Below are 22,124 nucleotides of genomic sequence, written 5' to 3'. Positions count from 1 at the left end.
CAACCATGCGGGACCTTGTCAAAGACCTTGCTGAAGTCCATAAAGGCAATGTCATCATCATCATCGTTGAAAACATCAACGTGCACGGTGCCTTACAATGCTATGTACGACAGTGATCGCAACTTCTACTGAAGTGTGGATGGCCGTTGGCTCGCCAGGAGCTCATCCGCCCTTTGACAGGTCTTGTTTTTGGTTCTGCTGGGGGTCCACAGCCCCCTCCTCACCTGGCAAACCAGGTGGGGGAGATGGTTTAGTCGCCGACTCTGACCAAAGGCAACGTCAACAGGCCCACTCTCATCAATCCTCTTCAAAAAACTCTGAAAGATTTGTGAGACATGATGTCTCATGTACAAATCTGTGCTGATTATCTATAAATCAGTCCTTCTTTATTCAAATGTTAGTAGATCTTGTCTCTAATAATCCCCTCGAGTAATCTAGCCACCACTGATGTCAGGCTCATCAGACAGTAAATCCCTTGGTTTTCTTTGCTGCCTTTAAATAGCGGTACAATATTAGCCACCCTCTGATCTTCCAGAACTTCACATGTGGCTAAATATCTCAACAAGGGCCTCTGCAATTTCCTCCCTAGTTCCCCGCAGGGCCTGAACATGCACTTGGTCAGGCCCGGGAATTTATTCACCTTATTGCACTTTGAAATCACTAGTACCTCTTTGCTAATTCATATTTGATCCAATGCTCCTCCAATATTTGATCCAATGCCTCAATTCTTAAGCTTTTGTGATGAACTCCACAGCAAAAACTGACAAGAAATATTAATTAAAAATTCTCATCCACCTCCTGTAGCTCTACACACACACAGACATACCATTCTTTAACGGGGCCTATTTTCCCCTCGCCACTTTTTTACTCTTAAATATCTGTAACATCTCTTGAGATTTTCCTTTCCTTTTCCCCCCAAATCTATCATATGCCTTCTATTTGCCCTGCTGATTTCCCTCTTAAGTGCACTCCCACACTTCTTATACTTGTTGAAGAATTCACTTGATCCCAACTCATAACCTTGATGTCTGGTTTTCCATGAGAAGTGCCTCAATATCTCTCATCATCCACGTTTTCCTAAACTTGCCAACCATGCCTTTCACTGTAACAGGAACATGCTGTCCCTGAACTCTTGCAACAACATTTTGTTCAGACCGAAAGGTCTGAATGACAAATAAAGGATCTAATCTAATCTAATCTAATCTTTAAAAACTCCCACTTGCCAGACATTTTTATGGCAGTCCCATAACCAAAATGCCTAATTTATTTATTTAGAGCACTTTTAAAAAAAAACATAGAATTGTGGCAACAAAGTGCTCCTGTACATCACTAATCACTTGACCAAAAAGTAAAGAATACACAGTCCCCTCAAATATTGAAAGAAAGCTTTCTAGGTAATAACAAAACCCCTTAAAGCCCTAGTATGGGTGTCGGTCAACATAAAGACTAAAATCTCTGCTAAAATATTCTTAATCTGAATCATCCCAAACATCTCCTCCTCCAATTTTTGCTGACCATCAGTGACCCATAATACAATTCCATGAAAGTGATCGTCCATCTAAATTCTACCCATATGGCCTCACTGGACAACCCCCAATTTACCATCTCTCAGATCTGGTCATGTCCTAACTCATCAAAAAGACAACCTCCCCCTTCTCATATCTGTTCCACTATTATGCCTATCGCATCAGTACCTTGGAGCATTGAGCTGCCAGTCTTGCCGTTTCCTCTACCATGTTTCTATTATGGCTATAATGTCCCAACCTGGGTTTGCATCATATCTGTTCTTGCATTAAAAAAAGCAGTTTTCCCTGCCTTTGCCATAGCTGGTTGTACTGTCAACTAAAGAGAAGGCTCAATTATCATCCCTCTGGGAGAATCCTCCTGCAAACACGATTGTCCCCCTCAGGTGCAACCCGCCCTCTCGGTACTTCTGCTCCAGGAGCAGATCTTGACCATCCCCATCTCCTGCGCCAGCTTCTGACCATTGATCCTTCTATTTCTGCCCTTATTAGTATATGGCACTGAGAATAAACTAGAGGATACTATCCTTGTGATCTATTTTCGATCTCCCTATCGTTGGTGCCAATGTATACAATGACCTCTGGCAGCTCACCCTTTCCCTTGAGAATGTTTTGCAGCTGTTCAGAGGCATCTTTGACACCTGCAGCCAGGAGACAACACATCATCACAGCCACAGAATCTCCTTTCTGTTTAAAAACTGAGTCAAATCTCTAACTGACTACTTCCCAGCTGAGCCTGAAATGACCTGACTGCTTCGAAAGGTGCACCAGGAGCCAGTGGTACTTTCCCTTGGGAAAGGCCAGAATTGTCGCGTTACCTCCCCCCTTGTGCAACAGAGGTTCACCTGCACCTCCTCCAACCTCGACTATTGCATCTGCTGCTCTAGATGTCAAGTGGTCTACATCGGAGAGATCAAGCGTAGGCTTGGCGATCGCTTCGCCCAACACCTACGCTCGGTTTGCAATAACCAACCTGATCTCCCGATGGCTCAGCACTTCAACTCCCCCTCCCATTTCGAATCCGACATTTCTGTCCTTGGCCCCCCCCATGGCCAGAGTGAGGACCACCCAGCACCTCAGTCCGCTGGGCAGTTTGTACCCCAGCGGTATTCGGTTCTCTAATTTGTAAACGTTGTCTCAGCTCTTTCCTTCGCTCCATAGATGCTGAAGAAGGGTTTGAAACTGCTACTTCGCTGAGATGCTGCTTCTCGCTGAGTTTCCCCAGCATTTTTGTCTACCAAAGAAGTATACCTGTTGCAAAGGGGAATGGCTACAGAAAAAAACAACACTGTTGTCAAGCTGGAAAGGGTCAGAGAACATTTATGAAGATGTTGCCAGGACTAGAAGGTCTGAGCAATAGGGAGAGGTTGAGTAGGCTGGGATTCTATTCCTTGGAGTGCAGGAGGATGAGGGGTGATCTTACAGATAAAACCATGCGAGGAATAGATTGGGTAGATGCACAAAGTCTCTCGACCAGAGGACGTAGTTTTAAGGTGAAGGGGAAAAGATTTAATAGGAATCTGAGAGGTAACGTTTTCACACAAAGGGTGGTGGGTGTATGGAACAAGCTGTCAGAGGAGGTAGTTGAGGCTGGGACTAGCCCAACAAGAAAGTTAGACAGGTACATGGATAGAACAGGTTTGGAGGGATATGGGCCAAACACGGCCAGGGGGGACTAGTGTAGCTGGTACAGATTGACCGGTGTGGGCAAGTTGGGCCGAAGGGCCTGTTTCCACACTGTATCACTCTATGACACTGTCTGCTTTTTCCATTACCATTCCTGACAGTCACCTATCTACCTGCTGCCTGTCCTTATGTGTGACCATCTCTTTAATACTCTTATCTATGATACTCTCAGCATCGCAGATCATCTTGAGTGCGTTCAATTCCAGTTCTATTTCCTTAACACAGTCAGTCAGGCACTGAAACTTGGTACACTTCCCACAGGTGTAGTCACGAGGGACACTGGAAGTTTGTTGGTATTGCTTTATTGCAGGAGACTCTGTACTGACAATCTCAACACCGAAATATGAAAAGTGAATGTTTTAAAAAATAAAATAAGAATGGAAACTCATTGCTTGCACGCACTCTTTTCACAAGTTCACAAATTATAGTAGTAGAATTAGGCCATTCGGCCCATCGAGTCCACTCAGCCATTCAATCATGGTCGATCTCTGCCTCATAATTCAATTTTCCTGCCTTCTCCCCATAACCCTTGACACCCGTACTAATCAAGAATTGGGTGTATCTCTGCCCTAAAAATATTCACTGATTTGTCCTCCACAGCCCTCTGTGGCAATGTTCCACAGATTAACTACCCTTAAATAATGACTTTAAAATAATTTAATTGAGTGTGGAGCACATTGAAGAGTAGATGTGCCATGCCATTTTGTGACATGTGATATCTATTACCCTGATATAATAGAATAAGTGTTATTTATTATTAATGACTAAGAGTGCTTTGTGATAATATATCAATAAACTATTCTTTATTTTTTGTTAATTCATCAATGCAGCATATGGGAAAGTTTTCCTGGTCAGAAAAATCAGTGGCCATGACACAAACAAGCTCTATGCTATGAAGGTACTCAAGAAGGCTACGATTGTACAAAAAGCTAAAACCACGGAACACATCAAGACAGAACGGCAGGTGCTAGAACATATCCGCCAGTCTCCTTTTCTGGTCACATTGCACTATGCCTTCCAGACGGACACAAAGCTTCACCTGATTCTAGGTATCATTTTAAAAATTGCGGTCTTTGTTTTTAAAGACACTCAAAATTGTTTGTATTGTGAACATTTTTTATTTCTGTTTGACGTAGCATTGAAAGGTGCATTTTTATATGTCCAGATACTGTAATCATTCAGTATATACTTTAACAAATATCCTGCATTAAGTGTCTTGTCCCAGAACCATGACCAAACCAAACTAACTTTCAATGTTGATTTGGTTGATTTTCCTCCACAGGAGATGTAAGATCATAAAGATAATCTGAAGTGGTCCATCCCTTAAGATTATTATCGGGTATAACATAAATAATTTTCAGTGGTCAGTAATACGAGCACAATAAATTACTGTAATCATCCAAAGAACCAAAGGCAAGATTACAATGTCATTTAGAGATATAATGCATAATTCTCTGTCTAAAGGTGAAATGTACAGCACCAAAGGCATCCATCTGCTTGTGCCAGAACTTTTATAATTGGCGTATGGTACGCTTGCCTTAATTCGTTGGGACACTGAGTATAAGATTCAGGAAGTCAAGTTGCAGCTTTATAGAATTCTAGTTAGTCTGCATTTGGAGTATTGTGTGCAGCTCTGCTCACCTGATTACAGAAAGTACATGGTGGCATTGGAGAGATTGTAGAAGAGATTTACCAGGATCCTGTCTAGAGGGCATTAGCTATAAGGAAAGGTTGGACAAACTTGGATTGTTTTCTCTTAAGTTGGCAGCTGAGGGGAGATAGTTGATAGCTGAGAGTTTATAAAATTATGATATGCATAGATGGGATGGAGAGTCAGAATCTTTTTCCCAGGGTGGAAATCTCAAATACCAGGGCATAGCTTTAAGGTGAAAGGGGGAAAGTTGAAAGGAGATATGCAGGGCACTAGGACACCTTCTGATTCTGTCTTAGTATCTCCAATTTTAATTGTTCTTTTATTAATAGCGTTGTCTTCAATGCCTGAGAACTCAAGCCCTGAAATACCTTCCTTACACTTCACCATCTTTCTACATTGTTTTATTTCATTAAAATGTTCTTTAAAGGCTTTAATCATGTTTTGGTTGCTTTTAGTATTAGCTCCTTGTGTTGTTCACAGTTTGATTTCATTTGGTTATGTCCTCTGATTGGGACCTTGAAATTATAGAATGATTAAGGCACTTTAGTTCATTGAAGTTTTCATTGTCAATGTTGTTTGAATTATTTCTGCAGACTATGTGAATGGTGGCGAATTGTTTACACATCTATACCAAAGAGAGCACTTTACAGAAGAGGAGGTTCAAATTTATACTGGGGAGATTGTATTAGCTCTGGAGCACCTCCATAAGGTAAAAGTGATAAATATTTCAGTCATATGGCGTAGAACTGGAATGCAAATTATTGTGTCCAATGAATATTGTAGAAATCCATGTTGGACATAATTAGACTGCTCGTCAATTTATTAGTCTTAAAGTCATACATCACAGCCCATTCATGTGACAATGTCTCCACCAAATGCCTATCTTTGCTAATCCCATCTTCCAGCATTTGGCTCCTTGCTTTCAATGCCATGGAGTTTCAAGTGCTAATCGTGATCATCTGTGCCATGAGTGTACGTATCTCCACCAATCCCACAAACAGTATGTTCCAGGTTTCAACCACTCTCTACGAATGAAAAGATTCTTCCTCAAGTCCATTCTAAATGTCTCACCTCTTGCCTTAAACATATGTCCCCTGGTTATAAGCACTTATCCGAAGGGGAATGGTTACTCTTTTTGTCCCTCATAATTTTGAATACCTCCAGCAATTCCATCCTCTCTTGAATTTTCTACCCTGGAGGATAGTGGAGGTTTTTCACTTAAAGAAAATGTAGATCATTTTTTTATAAATCGGGAAATTGACGGCTTGTGGAACTGGCAGAGACGAAGGGTTGAGGCCTCAGCAGATCTACCATCATCATATTGAGTGGCTAGCTAGGCTGAAGGAACCAGCTAGCCTGTACCCGTTAATATTTTTTTGTGTGAAGGGTCCCGACCAAAGCATCGCCTGTCAATTTCTATACAGATGCTGTCTGTCCCGCTGACAAACTCGACAAACATCCAACACTTTCCACATAGTTGAAATGTCAAGGTCAAGGGCAATGTCAAGGAAATGTTTATCCCAAGCAACATCCTGGTGAATCTCCATTGCACCCTTTCCAGTAAAATCCCATTCTTCATATATATGTATTTGTCTAAAGTAATTTATTAATTCTTTTGTTGACAGCTTGGCATCATATATCGAGATATCAAGCTTGAAAACATTTTATTGGATGGTGATGGTCATATTGTTTTAACAGACTTTGGACTTAGCAAGGAATTTGTCACAGATGAGGTAAATTTTGCTGGTTCTTTGAGGATGAACAGACTTTTTACGGACATTAAATTTTCTGCCCATTGTTTGCAAAAGTGATCAAAAATGTTCTTACCTTAATACATTAACGTGTAGTTTTTATAATTGATTAGTAATGTCAATGTATAAATTTATTTTTATGTAGGATGAAAAAACATATTCATTTTGTGGCACTATTGAATACATGGCACCAGAGATTATTCAAGGAGGACGTAATGGCCATGATAAGGTAAATGACTAGTAACATTATTGTTACATTATCGAATGAACAGGTTTTATATTTTTGATATAAAATGATTTTGGAGTGAATTGAAGTACGGGTATGGATAGCTGTGTTATCACAGTACTCAGTTCAAACTATATCTGCTTATTTATTATGGCTAGCTATCTTCATATAGTATTAGATTTGCTGCTACATTTTTTTTAGTAAGTTTTCATAATGACGAATCATTGTTAAAATTGTTATGGCATAATAGGTCTGTGTTTAACAGATCTAACTTCAATTTTCTGTTATAAATTGGGATAGTCATACAATCATATATCATGGAAACAGGCTCTTTGGCCCAACTCATTCATGCTGACCAAGATGTACCATCAAAGCTACTCACATTTAAAAGCTGCATTATCATTTTAGAAGTTGAAAAACAAATACACTGTTAAAAGTCTTAAAGAACTCAAATTTCAAACAAAGCTAAGATACTCAAAAGCCTTGCTGCAAGTAGTGTCAAAGCCAGACTCTTTGTGTGCTGGTCCCAGAAGATGATCTGTGATCATACATTACAATGTCTCCACTCTTTTAAATATTTATTTTAACAGCAGCATTTCTTACACTAACCACACTACTTTATCTTGCACTAAATGTCACACACTGTATCCCGCATACATACACTGTGGATGGCTTGATTGTAATCATGTATAGTCTTTTCATTGGCTGGATAGCAGGTAACAACAAGTTTTCCACAGTATCTCGGTGCACATGGCAATAATAAACTGAACTGAATGAGTTTAAAAACTTCTAAATGCATTTAAAAAGCAGCTTCCAAACTTCCATATTCACGTGAGCAGGCATGGAAAACCAAATGTTTCTGTAAGGTTACGTGCAATAGTTTCCTTGACACTTCCTAATAAATTCAGGCCAAGTCTAAACTGTCTGACAACTTGCAACAAGGAAGGAATACCCTGTGAATTGAAAATTGGCAAAAATAAATAGCAGCTAGCTGTCAATCATCTGTGACATTTCATTTGGTTTCTAAATTTTCAAAGTAATATCTCTTAGTTGTATCATTGACAGAATATAGTACAGTAAATAAAAATGGACCATAGGGAGGGGAATGCTGCCTGTTATTGCCAATTGTTCATTATAACTGAGTAAGGTATTATCATTGTATGTATTTGAAATAAAAAAAACATCAAATGATGGTTAGTGCACATCACAAAAGAACACAGTGCTGGAGTAACTCAGCGGGTCATGCACCATCTCTGGAGAACACGGATAGGTGATCTTGGGCCATTCTTCATACTGATCTGTTTGCTCAGTTACTCCAGTACTTTGTTTTGTTTCACCTTTAAACTAAGCGCCGATGCCTCTGGTCTGCATCAGTAACCCCAACTTCACCAGTTGGCGCGGCTGTTGTTGTGGCTCATGTTGTAACCACTGACAGGAAGCGCTTTCTTGAGACCGCCACCACCAACAGGATGCACTCAGTCATTGTGAGTCTTCTAACCCTCTCACCTGTCACTTTGTTCACTCCCCACTCCCCTGTTCACTCTCCACTCCCCTGCAGTCATCGACATCTTCCAAGGTGGGGTATGTCAGTGACTCAGGGAGAGAAGGAGGAGGAGGTGGTAATGGTGGGGGGTGAAGGGGAAGAGGCTGATTGGACAAAGCGACAGTCAACAAAAGGAAGCAGCAACGGAGGGGGGGATCCCCACTGTGACGAGCGCGTCTTGTCGATAGCATCGATCTGAAGAAAGCGCTGTCTCCATGGGGCTATAACGTGAGCCATAACAACTGCCACGTCATCTGGACCGTGCGGTGGATAAAGCTGGTGCATCTTGCGAGCTGTGGGTGGCATCAGAAGCCGGGGCTGGAGAGACAGTGTGTGCATCGGCAGGTCTGTCCACTATAACCAAAATCCATTATACAGCTGTAAAGGGGTCCATTAAAACAAGTGTAGTGTAAATATCTTTAAAGGGTAATTATATTTCTTTTAAAACAAGGACCTCTAAACAGTGGAAAGGAACAATTCAGTTTAATTTCTAAAGGTACAATGAAAGAAATGCTTTGTATTATTCCTTCTTATTCCTTTTTCATAAACTCAATCTTTCTCTACCTTTTTATTTATTTCTGATTTCTTCCTGATTTAACTCTACCTACATTAATGCATCTTTCACTATCACTTCCCTGTTTTCTTTTGTCCGGTCCGATGCTTTTTTGTATACAGGTAGATGCAGGTATACATCATTAATAAACATACGTATCACATTGCCGGAAAACAGAATAACGATGTCCAATTCTTTAGAGATTCCTGTATGCCAAACAATCCCCAAAAAGCACTGATCCTGCCATTAAGGACCTAAATGCCTTGTTAACCTCATTACAGATTAACCTTCCAAAGTTTCTAGCAATTTACAAGTAAACAAACATTTGAGATGAGAAATGAGAGGGAAAATATAGTCAACAGGGAATAAAGTAAAATGTATTACTCTGGACCAGTTTGAACAATTATCTGCACTGCATTCTAAAACCACCAAAAATCAGTATAATTTAAATGTAGAACATCAGTTGTGTAAAAATGGGAGCGTTTCTCTAGAGTTTATGTGTCAAGAAATTGTGAAAATCACTTTTATATATAAACAACACATTTTCAGTAATCTCGTCTATTTCAATATTGGTCTTTAATAAGTAGTGTAATGTCATATTTATTGTAGATGATTAATGTATTTATGAATGGTATAAAATATATTTGTACTTTGAACAAATCTCAAATAGTGACTTGCTTGAGCAGGATAATGTATTTCCCGAAAGCTGCTCTCTACAGTATATATTGATAGATTACTTCATCAATAATCTTATGAAGGCATTTCTCAGTATTCAAGGAACAATGATGTGTTGTTTTTTTCTGTACAATCCTTATAAGATTTATATACGACATGTATTACTAATAATTGGTATAACTAAGTTTAATATGTATGTTGTGTTTATTTACATTTTTAATCTGAATTATTGCATTTAAATATGGGTAAAATATAAAATGAAATGGAGGTTGAATTTGGGTTTTATAAACGGACTTTCCTGGAGTGGGATTTGAACCCGTGGTGAGAATGTCACCACTGAGCTGCAATTGACGACATCTATGTCATTGGTTCTCAACAGGCAGTTGATTGGTGGAGCCTTGGAGTCTTAATGTATGAACTATTAACTGGAGCTTCTCCATTCACTGTGGATGGTGCAAAAAATTCTCAGTCGGAAATATCAAGGTAACTCCAACAGGATTTCATTCTTTTTTTTAACTTTGTTTTTGGTTTTCAAGTTATAAACACAAATTTACGCAGAACACCAACAAACAGTACAGAACAGTACACAACTTATATACCCCCCCCTCCCCATCCCCAAGGCTCAAAAAAGAGAAAGAGAGGGGAAAATAATATAAAAAATATAAAATATATCACAAAAAAAAAATAAAATGATAATAACAATTTTTTTTTTAAAGTCTTTGTGTTCAAATGTTACATGTTAACAACAGCAACATACAAATATAAATAGATGATTATGACTGTGTAGACAATATTTTCAGTTCAAGAAAAAATCTTTAATAAAGCCTATAAAGGGTTCCAGGTCAGTGGGAAGTTTCTGCGGGCCTTGCACCGTTTATACCTGATCTTTTCCAAGGGTAAAAAAGAGAGCACCTCCTTTAACCAATGCAAAAAAGATGGATCTTTTTTTGACTTCCAGTTGAAAAGAATAAGCCTGCGAGCAAACAATGATGCTTGTAAATTTGTAAGCTTACAGTTTAGTGGCGGTATTCCAAAGATAGCTGTATGCAAGTCAGGATTTATAGTCTGTCTGCAGATATGGGAGAATACCTCAAATATGTTTCCCCAGTAGCTGTTGAGAGAGGGGCATGTCTAAAACATGTGTCCTACAGAGGCTGGACTATGGCCACATCTAGGGCAGCCAGGATCTGTGGTAGAAAAGATTCTGGCAAGTTTGTCTCTTGAATAATGAAGACGGTTAAGCACTTTAAATTGGATCAACCCATGGCGTATACACAGTGAAGAGGCATGTATACAAATTAAGCTCTCTCACCACACCTCATCAGAAAGCTCTACACCCAGGTCCCTCTCCCATGCTGCTTTAGTTTGGTCCCAGGTTATCTGTTTTAATTCCTGTATTAATGTGTAAATTGCTGAAACACGTTTCTTGTCAAAGGGGTCCAACTCCAGAATAGTGTCTAATTGGCTCTTAGTGGACAGATGAGGAAATGAGGGAAACACTGTTTTAGCAAAGCTATGTATTTGAAGATACCTGAAGAAATGAGATCTGGGTATATTGTGGTCTTCAGCAAGCGTTTCAAAGGAAGTGAACGTTCCGTCAGTAAACAAGTCACAAATATATACCAGTCCATTCCTATGCCAATATGAAAACGCAGTATCTAACATGGAGGGTGTAAAAAAATGATTATTTGCCACTGGGAAAAGCCTGCTGGTACCTTTTAGTCCAAAATGTTTCCTGAACCGTAGCCATATTTTAAGCGAGGTTTTAACCACCGGGTTTGTCATTTGTATTTTGCGATTATAAGGTAGTGAGCAGGTGACTATCGCTAGTGGATCAGATAGGAGTTCCATCTGTGCCCAGCCTGTGCCCTGTTTACTCTCACATGAATATGTCCAATGTAAAAGTTTTACAATATTTGCAGCCCAGTAGTAATGGATAAAGTTAGGCAAACCTAGACCACCCGCCTTCTTAGGAACTTCCAAGTATATTTTCTTCATCCTGGGATTTGAATTGTTCCAAATAAATGATGAGATTAGTCTATCTAATTGCTGAAAAGTTGTCCTAGGTATGAATATGGGGATCATTTGAAAAAGATAAAGAAATCTAGGTAAAACTGTCATTTTAACGATATTAATGCGGCCTACTAATGAGAGTGGTAGTGTTGACCATTTTTTGAAGTCCTGTGTTGTTTGTTCTAATAATGATTTAAAGTTATGGCTGTGTAAACCTCCCATGGTATGGGTGACTTTAATTCCCAGGTAGGTAAATACATTTTTCTCAAGTTTAAATGGGAAGTAGCAGTCGCCGTCAGTGTGATTGATTGGGAAAAGCAAGCTCTTTGAGTAATTTATCTTATAACCTGACAGGCGGGCCAAAATTCTCTAATATATGCAGTAGCTTTGGTATGGAGTCAGTTGGGTTGGATATATATACCAGCAGGTCATCCGCATACAGCGATACTTTGTGAGATTTACCACTTCGAAAGATACCTCTGATACCATCTTCTGTCCTAAGATCTATAGCAAATGGTTCTATTGCCAAATCAAATAAGTAGGGAGAAAGGCTGCAGCCCTGTCTGCAGCCCCTAAAGAGCTGGAAGTAGTCAGAGATTATATTGTTGGTCCGTTGGCACAAAATATAATATTTTAATCCATGATAAAAATGATGGACCAAAGCCAAATCTTTTGAGAACAGCAAACAAATATTTCCATTCGACACGGTCGAATGCCTTCTCGGCGTCTAAAAAAATAATTACTTCCGATTGTTCTGTGGTGTGAGGTGTATACAATACATTAAGTAGGCGCCGCATGTTATAGAACGACTGCCTGCCCGATATAAATCCAGTTTGGTCAGGGTTGATAACTTTGGAGACTACTGTTTCAAGACGGGTGGCTAAAATGTTTGTGAGGATTTTATAATCACAATTGAACAAGCTTACAGGGCGGTATGAACCACACAATAGTGGGTCTTTATCTTTTTTAAGTAGGACTGATATGGTGGCCTGCGACATTGTTTGAGGTAATTTCTGTTGGCTAAAACTTTCCTGATACAACAATTTAAGTGTTGGAGCCAGATTGATTGCAAATTCTTTGTATATTTCAATTGGGAAACCGTCTGGTCCTGGAGCTTTGTTGCTCTGCTTCGATTTAATTGCTTGTAATATTTCTTCGGTTGATATTTCCCTGTCAATTTGTGCATGGTCCTCTGTTGTATTTTCTGGGATGTACATGCTGTCTAAGAAGGCAGGGATACATGGCTGATCACTGGGTGGTTCTGAAGCATAGAGGGAAAAATACAATTGCTTAAACTGGTCATTGATGGCATCTGGATCAGTAGTCTTTACCCCCGGCGATGTTAAAATTTCAGGAATAGTACTGGCGGCTGTGGACTGTCTGATCTAGTGAGCTAAAAGTTTTCCTGCCTTTTCTCCGTGTTCATAAAAGAATTGCTTTGATTTGAAGATTAGTTGCTCTGTCTGGTGGATAAATTGTCAAATTCCATCTTAAGTAATAATTTCTCCTTGTAAATTTCAGGTGTTGGCGAATTGGCATACAAACAGTCTATTTCCGCTATACTGTGGCACAGTTCTGTCAGACGTTGTTATATTTCTTCCTCTCATATGCTGTATATGAGATTATCTGTCCTCGAAGGTAGACTTTAAGAGTCTTAGTCGCTAAGTGCATGTCCGGAGTATTATTAATTTCCATAAAGGTGTCTATTTGTTGAGAAATAAATATTTTGAAGGACTCCCTAGATAGCAACAGAGGATCAAACCGCAAAGTTCGTCGAGGTCTAGGGCAGTCTAGGAAGCATATATCTAGTTGCAACAGGGCTGTGGTCAGAAATAACAAGACTGTTATACTGACTCCCCTTAATCATGGAAAGGATCCTACTATCTACAAGAAAAAAATCAATTCTTGAGTAAGAATGGTGTACTGGGGAAAGAAAGGAATATTGTTTTGTTTTTGGGTTATTTCTTCTCCAGGGGTCAAAAAGAGTATATGATTCTATAAATGAATTGGTAACAGCGCCAGAATTTGAAATTTTACTATTAGGTCTTGGGTTGGATCTGTCCAAATAAGGATGTAATACACAATTAAAATATTCCCCTAATATTAGTTGGTGGTCATTGAGATTTGGGAGGGATGTTATGAAGCGAGAGAAAAATGATGGGTCATCCCAATTTGGTCCATATACATTGGCTAGTGCCACCTGTGTGCCATATAGATTGCCTGGTACAACTACATACCTTCCCCTGGGGTCGGTGATGGTCGATGATAGGATGAATGGAATCCCCTTCCTGATTAAAATAGCTGTGCCTCGTGATCTAAACTCATTTTTGGAGCAAAATATTTGACCTATCCATGCTTTTTTCAGTTTCACATGTTCACTTGATCGGAGGTGAGTTTCCTGAAGGAAAATAATATCAGATTTCAGAGATTTTAAATGTGCAAAGATCCTGCTCCGCTTTACTGGATTATTAATTCCCTTTATATTCCAACTCTAAAAACGAATGTAGTCCTTATTTTTGATGTCATCCATTTTTTACAGGGTAGTAAGAAAGTAAAAAACCAATAAAGTCCCTGCCTACAAACAAAAAACAGAGCCTTAAGAACCCCTGCTGATCTACCAGTACCCTAGAGATCGCATCCCCCACTACCAGTGTAACATCGCAAATAACCATATAAATAACAAACCTCTAACAATGAGCCCTAAACAGGGTGAACCATAATCTAATACAGATTATATTACAATGATTTTACATTGTCTCTGATTGAAAACTATGTGCATTAACCTCTGTACAACAGTTATCATAGCAGTCCCCTTAGGTCACTGAAACTGTGTCATCAGGATAATTTCCAAAAACTAAATGCCCTTATAGAATATAAAATAAATATTTTTCAGATGGATTAGTCATTATTGAAACACATCTGTATAAAAAACAATAAAGGCAACATTACGTGTGAATTTGGGAATATGACTGTTGAATACTGAAATAAGGTCAAACTCGAACCGTAACTTTACCCTATAACTCGACTCCGCTGCACTAGCTGCCAGCACTTGGCCATCAGTGCTGGTTAGCCGGCAACACCCGTCAGCCGCTAATACGAGTCTGTCGATATCTCAGTCTTGGGGCTTAAGATTCTTCCTGATGTAGTCCACCGCCTCCGCTGGGTCTCCAAACGGCTTATCTTGGCCAGTCGACAACGAGATATGGAGAGTCGCAGGGCACAGGATTCCAAACTTTATGCCCTGGCAGGTCCGGAGTAGCCGCTTAGCTTCGGAGAAGGCCGCTCTCTTTTTAGCCACCGCTGCGGTGTAATCCGGGAAAATGCTCACTCGCTTGTCATTTAGGGTCAGAGCGGCCAAGCGGGCAGCTTTTTGGAAAACTTCACTTATCTCTTGGTAGTAATGGAAATTTACCACAATGACCCTCGGAGATTCTCCTGCGTTGGGTGGAGGCCGTTGGCTATGGTATGCTCGGTCTAGAGTTGGAGCGAAGTCAAGGATCAGTAGCTCCCATAGCTTCTTAGCGATAGCATCCGTAGGCTGCTGGTCTCCCCCGGTCTCGAATCCCTCTTTTATCCGGCATTGCACCAATGTCGTCCCTCCAGGTCATCTAGTTTTAGGCGTAGCATGGCAACTTCCTACTCTAGCTGGTCCGTTTCCCCCTCAAGTTTCATCGTCTTGTCGGAGTATGTATTCAGACCGTCCTCCAGCTCTTTCAAACGGGTCTTGTTTCGCCATGTCATCTCTTATAGAGTCTATTTTAGCATTCAAGTGTTTGGTGTTTGAATGTATTCGTGCCAAAATCCTGCTTTCGCTGTTTGTTATGGCAGCCATCACTTCAGACAAGTCGGCAGACTCACCGTCTTGGGACCTTGAGGCTTTAGCGGCCTGGTCTTTGCCAGACTTTGTTTTGCCCATGGCGTCTCCAATGCTGTCAATATGCAAATGCAAAGTCGCTAATTTGGTGCCCCTGCAGTTCAATAACGCGTATCTTAAACCCAAGTCATCTGAGGTTAATAGAAAAAAAGTTATTAGTATAAAAAGTTCGCCCTGGGCAGGAGGTCAGAAAAACACGTTCCTACATGTCACTGCTCACCAGTGCCCCCAGATTTTATTCTCTACAAAATTCTAATGTTCAATGCATTTAGAATAAAGAATGAAAGTACCATTCACAGAATATGTTCTTGCATTGAGTCCCTGCATGTATGGTGTGTTCCAATTTTCCAAATGTTCACATTTAAGATTAATTCATTTGAAAAAAAAAGGCAATCTATGCTAAATACATTTGAATGGCCACTCCTGTGGTACATTAAAGGGCCTGTCCCACCAGCATGTGATTGCATGCGTCTAGCGCGACCAAACGTGGTGGCTTGAGGTGTACGGCCTCGTGGGGCCGGTCCCACTTCCAACCGCGGAGGCGTATGGAGTTGTGCGGGGCTGATCCCGACATCATACTCACCAATCAGCTGGTTGGTCGGTGACGTCATCGCGCTACGCCACGCGCTGGGCGTACGCCATCAAGACGCTACATACGGCATCAAGACGCTGCGTACAACGTCGAGACATTGCGTACGCCCGTCGAGGTGCTGCGTACGGCCTCAATGCGGCTGCGGGCTGACAGGCCGCTGTCGTGCGGGATTTTCGGACAGTGCAAGATTTTTGGAGCCCCGCGCGATGTCGGGACCAGCCCCGCACAACTCCATACGCCTCCGCCGATCGAAGTAAGACTGGCCCCTCAAGGCCGTACGCCTCAAGCGACCACGTTTGGTCGCGCTAGACGCATGCTATCGCAGGCTGGTGGGACAGGCCCTTAACAATGCATTTTTAATACTGTAATCCAAGTGCCAGCACTACAGTAAAACTCCAGTCCTCCACGTCCAATTGTTTGAAAATCCTGATGGTTTGGTACCTGGCTCACACATTAGTCCAGAATGTAAGTTGGAGTTCCAGGGTGCAAACTTTGTCTGGGTAGTAGCTGTGCAAGGGTCTGGACTGTGGGCCCAGTGTGCTGTTGGGGGCAGGGTTGAGTTCTTGAACAATAGAAGTCAGGAACATAGACATAAAATGCTGGAGTAACTCAGCAGGTAAGGCAGCAACTTTGGAGAAATAGAATAGGTGACATTTCATGTCGAGACCCTTCTTCAGATGCATAGAACATCGGTTTGAAGTGGAGCTGGGGTCCAGAGTGCTTGTATATTTTCTGCTCAGTTTAAACTTAACTGGTTTACTGGGAAATGTATTATACCACTGTGTAAAAACGTGAATGAGTAAAGTGTTTGTATTTTAATGGGAATAAAATAAAATAGACTGTAAAACCTACTGGGTCTGGCAGGAGTAATGTCTTATGGTTACCGGACAAAGTTTTGCTGTATCATCAAACACCAATGGTCTTAAAGATCAAACATAATCAAGTTGGAGCACGCATTAAGTTTGCATTTCAAACTAGAAGTGAATTCAGGCTTCTCGTCCTCTATTTTTGAAAAAAAAATCATTTATTATTTAGCGCGGAGGTTCTGGTGAGCAATTAATTATGATGTGTATATATATCTACATTGCTTAAAGTCACACTATTTAAGCTAAAATCTTTTAGAATTCTTGTAGAGATGGTTGTAATCTCTGTAAAATGAATCACTTCAGGGGCCCAACTTGTTTACATTCACAGCAGCGATCTAGTTCCATTATCCACACCTTTACTAACAACCATTAAATAAAATGTGGGCTTGTGGCTAGTTAGTATATACGTACATAATGTAAATCAAGCCTCAGGGCTTGAGTTTGCAATAATAACACGTGTAATACGTTACAGTCTTTCAGCTGCAATTTCTGCTCTACAGAGGCATAATCTGGCTCAAACCATGTTGTCACTGTGGTATATATCTCAGTGGACTCCACTGGATTGCACACATCTGGACAAAGAATAGTTTTCATTGAAAACATTTGGCAATTTAATTTGGAACAGTTGTAAAGGAAACACCAGGGAACATTAACTTTGCACAATGAAACTTCAGCACTATTCAGAGATTACACAATTTTCCAGCATCTAATTATTTCTTCTTTATGCAACTGCATATAAAGAGGAAGAAATAGGTGACCCTTCTTCAGATGTGAAGGAGTCTATATTCAAAAATCCCTTTTAGACCATAAGACATAGCAGCAGAATATGGCCATTCGGCCCATCGAGTATACTCTGCCATTCAATCATGGCTGGTCTATTTTTCCCTGACAATCCCATTCTTCTGCCTTCTCCCCATAACCTTTGATGCCTGTAGTAATTAGGAACCAAACAATCTCCACTTTAAAAATACCTAATGTCTTGGCCTCCACAGCCATCTGTGGCAGTGAATTCCACAGATTCACCACCCTCTAGCTAAATAAATTTGTCCTCAACCTTCTTCCAAAGATATATCCTTTTATTCTGTGGCTGGCCCTTGGATTCTAGACTCTCCTATTGCTGGAAACATCCTTTCCCACGTCTACTCTATCCAGGCCTTTCATTATCCGGTAGGTTTCAATAAGATCCCTTCTCATCTCTCTAAACGCCGGCGAGTACAGTCCCAGAGCCTTCAAATGTTCCTCTTTCATTAATCCAATCATATCACTTCTTTGCCCACTCTCTCAACCTGTCCAGGTCCTGCTGTAGACTCCCTGCTTCCATAACACTACCTGGCCCTCCAACAAATCTTCGGCGGTTTTTCAGACATCAAAACGAACTTGGCGACAAGTCACAAATTCCCTTATTCAGATCGTTAACATATAACATGAGAAGTAGCTGACCTAAAATCAACCCACTAGTCACTGGCAGCCAATCAAAAAAGGCCCCCTTTGTTCCCACTCTGCCTTCTACCAGTCAGCCAATCTCCTATCCATGCTGCTACTGTGGTTCTAATACCATCTAGTTTAGTAGCCTTGTGGGTGGCACCTTATCAAAGGCCTTCAGAAAATCCAAGTAAACAACAATGCATTGACTCTCCTTTGTCTATCCTGCTTGTTACCTCCTCAAAAAACTTCGACAAATATGTCAGGCAAGATCGCCCCGTAATAAAACCACGCTGACCGACCTATTTTATCAAGTGCTTCCAAGCATTCTGAAGCCTCATCCTTAATAATGGACGCTAACATTTTACCAACCACAGAAGTCAGACTAACTGGCCTACAGTCTTGACCCAAAAGTCACCTATCCATGTTCTCCAGAGATGGTACTTGACCTGCTGAGTTACTGCAACATTTTGTGTCCTTTTTCATTGTGGTTACAACACAAAATGCCAGGAAATCTTTTCTTTATTCTTGTATATAAATACATTCTGAAATCCAATTAGTTCTCTATAAGATCTTTAAAAATATATAATATCACAATAACTAAGGTCCATAAAAATATTGAGTTTACATTGCATCCATTTTTTATTTTTCTAATAAAATTGCATGTGCTGCAAAGATATATTGCAACTTCACTTCTGTATTCTTGAGGTCCTAATTTAATTTCCTATCTTGAAATGGTGAATGGAGCCTGGCATCTTCCCACTGTGACAGATTTAGAAAGAAATCACTGGAAATTATGGCAATTGGCTAGTGCTGCCCTTGGTAGCTGATTACAATACAACAATACAATACAATGCAATTTATTTGTCATTTGAACCCCATTGAGGTTCAAACGAAATGTTGTTTCTGCAGTCATACACACAAGAAAGAACCAAGACACATCACAATTTACACAAACATCCATCACAGCGCATCTCCTCCTCGCTGTGATGGAAGGCAATTAAAGGCATCAATTAGAAATGCTTCTGCCCACCCAGCATTCTAGCTAATTGTGGTATATGGATTTAGGAGGGAAGTAAAGCATTTTTACTTCATAAATTCCAAAGCTATTATCATGTGGAAAATATGATTAGTAAATTGTGGATGACAGGAAGGTTAGTGGTGTTGTAGATAATAATGAAGATGCCTAAGGCTTCAGCAGGATATTGACTAGTTGGAAAGTTGGGAGCAGTGTGGCACATGGAATTTAATCCTGACAATTTGATACATTTTTGGAAGTCAAATAAGGGTTGTTATATCTGTTTAGTTTATTGTTATGTGTACTGAGGTACAGTGAAAAACATTTGTTACGTGCTAACCAGTCAGCAGAAAGACAATACATGATTACAATCGATCCATTTACAGTGTATAGATATATGATCAAGGAATAACGTTATGAAAGGTAAAGCCATCAAGGATAGTCCGAGGGTCATCAAAGAGGTAGATAGTAGTTCAGCACTGCTCTCTGGTTGTGGTAGGATGATTCAGTTGCCTGATAACAGGTGGGAAGAAACTGTGGGGACATGCCGAATTTCCTAAGCCTTCTGCAGAAGTAGAGGGTTGGACATATACAGTGAATAGAATGTTATGAACAGGGACCTTGGTAACACAGGCAGATAGCGTGATGAAGAAGAAATATTGTGTGCTTGCCTTTATAGGTCAGGTCATGAAGTATAAAAGTTGGGTCATTATATGGCTACTTTACAAAACACTGCTTGGGCAACACTTGGGGAACTAAGTGCGGTTCTGCTTGCAATCACCATGTAAATGATATGGTTGTGTTGAAGAAAGTGCAGAAGAGATTCATCAAGATGTTCCCTGGATTGGAATACATCAGCTTTCGGAAAAGATTAGATAGGCTGGGTTGATTTTCGCTGGAGTGAAGGAGACTGAGGGGTTATCTGATAGATATTTACACTATTATAAGAGTAATCAATAGGGTAGTCAGAATCATTTTTCAGTGGTAAGGGTATCAAAAGGGCATAGGTTAAAGGTTAGAGGAAGGAAGAGGATTTGAGGTGAAAGTGGTTGATGGAACCAGATGCAATTTCTGCATTTCAGAAACAGTGAGATGAGCACTTTAGGTAGAAAAGGCATTGAAGGTTATGGATAATCAGCAGATGGGATGGGTGTGGACAGGTGCAAAGATTGGCATGAACATAGTGGGTCGAAGGACCAGTTTTTATGCTCTTCAACTTCATTGCTCTCAAATAAAATAACTGTATATGGTTTGCAAGAAAATGTGGAGAAACTATCTGCTCTCATTAATAGTAATTATGTTTTCCTTAAAATAGTGGATTGTTTTTAGTAATATGAAAATTTCATTGTCTTAATTTCAATCAAGTTAAAAATTGGCTGTATTTTTCACTTGTAAACGTTGCATATGCTCTGTTTGCGCTCAATATTGATTTTGAAAATAAATAACAAATGTGTTCTTTCTCAGGCGAATCTTAAAAAATGATCCACCATTCTCTGTAGAGATTGGGCCCACTGCCAAGAATTTAATACAGAAACTTCTGGTGAAAGACCCTAAACGAAGGCTTGGTTCAGGTCCAACAGGAGCTGCAAAAATAAAATTGCATGCGTTTTTCCAGGTGCTGTATCACTCCAAACTAATGAGTATGTAGTCTAAATTATGGGGCTTAAACAACGTGACTGAGGCAGAGGCATTTCTGTTGAGGCAATGCCAAGGGAACAGTTGTGCTATAATCTAAAGAACAGTGCAGCACAATTCTGTCATTTCATTTGCTTAATGTTAATCTCTTTTTTAAATGCTTCCTTTGGAGATTTCAACACAAATTGTTGTTTCATCTTGAATTACTACATTGCACGAAATGGTGAAACAGAACCTTAAAAAAGTAACTGAATGTGGACTTGAATTGTTCCTTTCTACTTCGCTATATTTGTTTACATGCTGTAATATTTTATTTTTGATTAGCTTTCAATATGATGCTCAGTGATTTAATAGGGAATTATCCAGACTACCATTCACCTTTTTTTATTTTACCTTTGAGTTACAATCAGTCTGCAATCCCTTGCTGAACCAGCTGAAGATCTGCAGTACAATCCATTGGCCAATACATCACAGTACATACCTCTGCGGTGTGCATCAATTATAAAACTCCAATTATTACAATTTCAGCTATAAAGGAAATTGTTGCAAAGGGTTATACTGTAAATCTGATTGTCTTGAGTATGTAATCCAAGTAAATCCCTCTCCTGTTCAGAACAGCCCAGTTAGTATAGTTCTCTCCCCTACCTCCTCACCTACCTCTGCTATTTCTCCAACGCATCCTGAATCTCAGTTTGATCCAGATGCCCCATTCCCATTGAGAATATCATTCAATTGGAGGCTTCCTGACATTCAACCGTCCAGATCCACTGAAAAATCTCAGCAGATCCAGGAATGTCATACGTGTGATTGCCCAGCAAACGTCAGGAGATTCTAAACTCCCAACTCTTTAGAAAAGGCCCAGCTTCAGTCCCAAATCTAGTTGGAAATTCTGAAATCAGCTTGTGTCTTCCCACCTTCCCCACCTACTCAAAATGTAGCTAAATATATGTAGTGATGGCAGTAACTGGAGATGCCAGATCAGAAAGCTGTGCCCACGAATATTGGAATAAGTACAATGCCTTGAAATGAGCTAATTATGGACATTATAAGCTCTAATAGTTAGTTGTCTTAGGATTTATTTTTGTTTTTACCT

General features: G+C 40.1%; 1 protein-coding gene across 1 annotated transcript in view; it reads left to right on the top strand.

Annotated features, from left to right (window-relative positions):
- The window catches only part of LOC129699782 (ribosomal protein S6 kinase alpha-5-like), a 63,853-nt gene that overhangs the window by 14,439 nt on the left and 27,290 nt on the right, over nucleotides 1-22,124 (top strand). Inside the window, exons 3-8 of the mRNA XM_055639866.1 lie at nucleotides 4,040-4,258; nucleotides 5,457-5,572; nucleotides 6,489-6,596; nucleotides 6,760-6,843; nucleotides 9,991-10,094; nucleotides 20,861-21,011. Coding sequence (XP_055495841.1) covers nucleotides 4,040-4,258; nucleotides 5,457-5,572; nucleotides 6,489-6,596; nucleotides 6,760-6,843; nucleotides 9,991-10,094; nucleotides 20,861-21,011 — 782 coding nt within the window. The remainder of the gene's footprint in view (nucleotides 1-4,039; nucleotides 4,259-5,456; nucleotides 5,573-6,488; nucleotides 6,597-6,759; nucleotides 6,844-9,990; nucleotides 10,095-20,860; nucleotides 21,012-22,124) is intronic.

The sequence above is a fragment of the Leucoraja erinacea genome, chromosome 8 (genome assembly GCF_028641065.1).
Source record: "Leucoraja erinacea ecotype New England chromosome 8, Leri_hhj_1, whole genome shotgun sequence".
NCBI classification, from domain to species: domain Eukaryota; kingdom Metazoa; phylum Chordata; class Chondrichthyes; order Rajiformes; family Rajidae; genus Leucoraja; species Leucoraja erinaceus.
The sequence above is the reverse complement of the archived record's forward strand: the minus strand, read 5'-3'. Positions and strand labels throughout refer to the sequence as shown.